Source organism: Vigna radiata, unplaced genomic scaffold (assembly GCF_000741045.1).
Source record: "Vigna radiata var. radiata cultivar VC1973A unplaced genomic scaffold, Vradiata_ver6 scaffold_153, whole genome shotgun sequence".
In the NCBI taxonomy this organism is placed as follows: domain Eukaryota; kingdom Viridiplantae; phylum Streptophyta; class Magnoliopsida; order Fabales; family Fabaceae; genus Vigna; species Vigna radiata.
In genome coordinates this window covers 641,233-646,246 of record NW_014542917.1, presented here as the reverse complement: position 1 = coordinate 646,246, position 5,014 = coordinate 641,233, and the positions used below count along the sequence as shown (strand labels likewise).

The window sequence follows — 5,014 nt, the reverse complement described above, 5'->3', positions numbered from 1 at the left end:
ATGACTTCGACATTTTAGGAAAGAAGTCGAGCAAAAGATCCGGCAAATAGCTCCCAATTGTTATGGTGGTATTGACAAAACTTAATAAACCAATCGTCAGTTCCTCGCAAACCTTATCGAAGGAAACATCCGCAGCGACAGAAAACCCTGAAAAGAGGTAATCGCAGAGTTTCCTTTCATTGGGAAACAGTATCTTCTCAGCTACCCTGCACGTGTCTAACCAGTTTATAATCTTCCGTTTCTTGAGCTCTACAAATTGCAATTCAATTTCCAACCCAAGTTTCTGCAGACACTGTTCAAGAAACTCCCTTCGCCATTTGTTGTAAATGTCGCTGCATTCCTCCTTAAAACCCGCATCCACCATCAGTTTCACGGTTTCCTTAAGGCGCCTCATAATTTCCGATGGAAGTGCATTCATCACCAAGTTGATGTCAGGATCCGGTACTTCTTTGGAGTAGAACACGGCTTTAAGGTATTTGTCCACGTGACTACAAACCATGGAAACAAGCATATGATTCTCATTCTCAAGCTCCTTTATACAATTCACGAGCTGTTGTTGGATGATAAGACCATCATCAACGCTTCCATCTTGTGAAGGTGAATTGCTTTGAGTGAGTAGATGGCCTTGGAATCTAAGATCCCCATCTTCTGGTGAGGTGCCTTGAGTACTATCAACATCAGCATTAACACTCCCTGAATCATTAACTTTAATAATTATTTGATTGTGGTCCTCAAGCCGAAGGTTCTCCCCGTCTGTGTCGCTCGGATAGTAACGAAGCTGGAGGAGGGAATAACTGAAACACCCTCCGACAATGACTAACCACATTTTGATCTTCATGAGTTGTACTAGTAGACCTCCGCAGAAGAAATATAGTAGATCGATCTGGAATCCAAATTGAGTAAGATTTGACAAGCCAAGTGACATGGTAGCAAAAGCAGCACAAGAGACCAGGCTGTATGCATCTGGTTTACCCTTCACGAAATTATCAAACAAAAAGGAGTAAACAGAAGTGATTATGAGAACCAAAAATGACACATGAGATTCCAGCCGGAGAGAGGTGGAGCGCGATCTTGCCGGTGCGAACAAGACGGAAAAGCAAATGATGAAACTGAAAACAATGTAAAGAAGCATTTTCCACCAGCTCCAGTTTCCCAGTAAATGGTTGAAAGAGGAACTGAGTGCATAACAGAGCAATCCAACAACAGATGAAGCAAGACATACAAGTCTCAGTACCTTTGGTTTCTTTAGCCATCTCAGTATTTGGTTGAGCTTGACCATCGTATTCTTTCTCAAGAAAGAAAGCAATGTTTGCATTCAGCCATTCACATACTACAAATAGAGCGCAAGCCTCCATTTTTCAACGTGAAACCCCTGGCTGAAAATTCCGCCGAAAGGGGGAACGTGTTACTTTTTTGGCCTAGAAGGAACGCAAGGAAGAAACTAGAAAACCTTTTTGACCTACAATGCCAGCTTCATCTTCGAAGAACTCACTCCAAAGTACTTCAAATGAAATCTAGGTTACTTTTCTAACGGGGCAAATGTTCAGAGAATTGTCTATTTTTGTTACTTTTGTTCTACAAAATTCTAATTTATAAACAGTCAAATAAAAAAATTATTCAACTTTAGAAAATGGAAAATCATATTTGTAATGAAAACTTTATAAAACTAAAATTTCAAGTTCAAAAAACTAAAGAGAAAAAAGTGAATTGAAACTAAAAAAATTCTTATACAATTACACTAATTGAGTCATATAGACTCCACAAGTTATCTGTGGGGTTTTACACGAACTTTCTGAGAAAATTACCTGTGGAGTGTGAAGGTTGTCAAGAGACTCTCAATTCAAATGTTAGAAGCTTTTCTTAAAGCGTGTTGAGTTCATAGGACAATGTTTCACTTGTGGGGTTTCCATCAACTTTCACTTTCTAGAAAAATACTTGGGTCCTGACATTTAATAAAATTTTACACTTGCTTCTCATTTATTTTTTTATTTTTTATCTTTTTTTTTTCTATAAATATTCAAATTTTCTTTTTTAAAATAAGTATATTACTGTTAAAAGTGGTTTTGATCTGTGATTGAATTGGATGTTTAGAAACCATTTTCCAAATACTAGTGGACTGAAGGTTCTCACAAGGGTCATATGTTAGAGACATCATGAAGTGTGTTCAAATGAAAAATAAAAAATAAAAAAAAGATGATTTCTGCAAGGACTAAGTATACCTAGATAAAAACGGGACCGTGGTAATTTTTACACCAAATTCTTTTTAACACCCATTTCACATTATTTTTTATTATCTTTCACTCCTTTTTTAAAAAAATATAATTAAATAGTGTTTGTACAATCCAGGATGATGTTGAGCTATGAATGATTTCAATGTAATTGCCTTGAATTCAATCTAATGAAGATCTTTCCGTAAGAGCATGTGTAACAATTAAATACAAAAGAACTCGATATTTAGACCGACGAACAGCCTTACAAACTTGACTATGGATCATCTATAGATCTAATTACCAAACACCACCACTTGGATCGAGATCATACGTACGAGTCAGAGTTTAAGTCAAGCTCCATTGCTAATTAGTTTAAATTTGGTTTAATGTTTCAATAGGTTCCTATTTTCGCCTAGAATCTCAAATAGGTCCCTTTCTTTTTCAACGTCTCAATTGAGTCTTTTATTTTTGTAAAATTGATTCAAATAGGGCGTTTCTGTCAAATTGAGATAACACCGTTAATAAGGATATGCTGACAGTGTAGTTTTTTATTACGTGGTATTAAAAACGTTACTGAATTGTATTCTTTTAATTTTTGAATTAAAAAATGAAATATACAGAGTATACTTCATTTTTTAATTCAAAAAATTAAAAAAATACAATTCAGTCACATTTTCAATGCCACGTAATAGAAAACTACACGGTCAAGATACTCTTCTTAACGACGTCATCTCAATTTGACGGAAATGTCCTATTTGATTCAATTTTAAGAAAATAAGAACTTAATTAAGACGCCAAAAAAGAAAGGAACCTGTTTAAAATTCTGGATGAAAATAGAGACATATTGAGACATTAAACCTTTAAATTTTATTATGTATCTTTGTGTAGGAAGGACTTGATATGTTGTTGATATATTTGTAATCTTTAATATTTTGTTATTTTTTCTTGTAACTATAATATACTTTTATTTTTTGGAGGATAAATAGTTTGTAATTGATTTACTTGTAAATAAAAGGCTAACTCTTCTAACCAAGGGACAAAACTATTTTGACCATACAGTTATTTACTTTGAGTCAAACGAGTTCTCTGTATATTTTGTTTTTAGTTTAAGGCCTACATCTTTTTACCAGAACAAATTAACACTTACTGTAGGCCTTAGTAAAACACAATTCTAGTCTCACTCCTAGAGAAACCTATTACCATGAGGAACAGAAGAAGCAACGACGGCGATGGTCCAACCATGCAACAAATCATGTAGAATATTGAGGAGTTGAGGCATGAAAACGAGGAGATACGCAAGCATACACTTCTGGAAAGTGATTGCATAACTCAAATGACATTTTGATTCTAAATTATTGCAAACTTCATACATTTTTCTTGTATTTTAGATTCGTCTCCTCATCTAGAAGAAACAAATTGCTGAGAGAATTTCGAATGTCTTGAAATCCAAACTCAATATACTCGTCAGCTTCATTACCAAGAACAACTAGAAAGCTGTTATAAAATTTTCCATATTCTGGCAACAAGAACCCTTCAATGGATTTTATTATTCGTTCCCTCAGTTGTTTATCAGAGACCGTCCATGTAGATTGAATTGTGCATGTCTCCTCAAAGTGCAGGTTGAACAAACGAATCTTTTCTATCATTAACTCCGCTACCACATGAGCTTCCGCCCACTCCTTTGTCTCAACCTTCAAAAACTCCACCATCTTATTCCACGACCCTCTTAGATACAGGTTGCACTTTTGTTCCAACTTTGCTCTGTTTTGTCGAAACCAATCATCGTGGAATTTTAAATCACGGGTCTTTTGTTCTATGTAGCTGAGATTATTGATCATAAAAATATAGCCTAATGCGGGATCAGCGTAGTAGTCTTTAGACTTTACTTCCAACTCGCTCTCTAACAACTCAATCATCCTTCCTAACACAACCCAAAATGAAGAATATCCGATGTTGTTAGAATTATCAAGGATGTAGTTCATTGTTTCCCAAGTTATCAGATGAAGCCCTCCGTGGGTAACAGGTGCCTGCACATTATTAGTGTAAATAGTATTCCTCAAACTGCATAAAATAGACAATTTTTTGCAAAACCCTTCAAGATCAGGTACGCATGACAATTTTGGAAAACACATCGCTGAGATCTCGCCTATCAGCTCGTGCAATGATTCCAACATTTTAGGGACGATGTTGGACAAAAGATTCGGCAAATGGCTCTCAGTTGTTATGGTGATATCGGCAAAAGTCAGTAGATCAGTCGTCAGTTTCTTGTAAACCTTCTCGAAGAAGACATCCGCATCAAAACGTCTCTCTGAAAAGAGGTAATTGCATAGTCTCCTTTCATTGGGAAACAGTACCTTTGCAGCTGCCTTGCACGTTTTTAACCACTTCTCAAAATCGTCATTGCTGGGCTTCTGAAATTGTAACCCAAGTTCCCGCAGACACTGTTCTAGAAACTCCCTTCGCCATTTGATGTAAATGTCGCTGCATTCCTCCGTGAAACCTGCATTCACCATCAGTATCACGGTTTCTTTAAGGTGCCTCATAATTTCCGATGGAAGTGAATCCATCACCAAGTTAATGTAGGGATCCGGTACTTCTTTGNAGTCAAACACGGCTTTAAGGTATTTGTNCACATGACTACAAANCCTGGGAACAAGCATCTGATTCTCCTTCTCAAGCTCCTTTACACAGTTCGTGAGTTGTTGGATGCTAAGATCCCCATCTTCTGGTGAGGTACCAAGAGAAGTATCAACATCAGCATTAGCTTGTTGTGACTTACTTCTTAGATGTTCTGGTGAGTTACC

General features: G+C 36.4%; 2 protein-coding genes across 2 annotated transcripts in view; both read right to left on the bottom strand.

Moving 5' to 3' along the window:
* Positions 1 to 1,279, bottom strand: part of LOC106752614 — a 2,268-nt gene extending 989 nt beyond the window's left edge. The window contains exon 1 of the mRNA XM_014634326.1: positions 6 to 1,279. Coding sequence (XP_014489812.1) covers positions 6 to 1,279 — 1,274 coding nt within the window. The remainder of the gene's footprint in view (positions 1 to 5) is intronic.
* A 2,004-nt stretch (positions 1,280 to 3,283) lies between these two features.
* The window catches only part of LOC106752613, a 4,021-nt gene continuing 2,290 nt past the window's right edge, over positions 3,284 to 5,014 (bottom strand). The window contains exon 4 of the mRNA XM_014634325.1: positions 3,284 to 5,008. Coding sequence (XP_014489811.1) covers positions 3,575 to 5,008 — 1,434 coding nt within the window. The 3' untranslated portion in view covers positions 3,284 to 3,574. The remainder of the gene's footprint in view (positions 5,009 to 5,014) is intronic.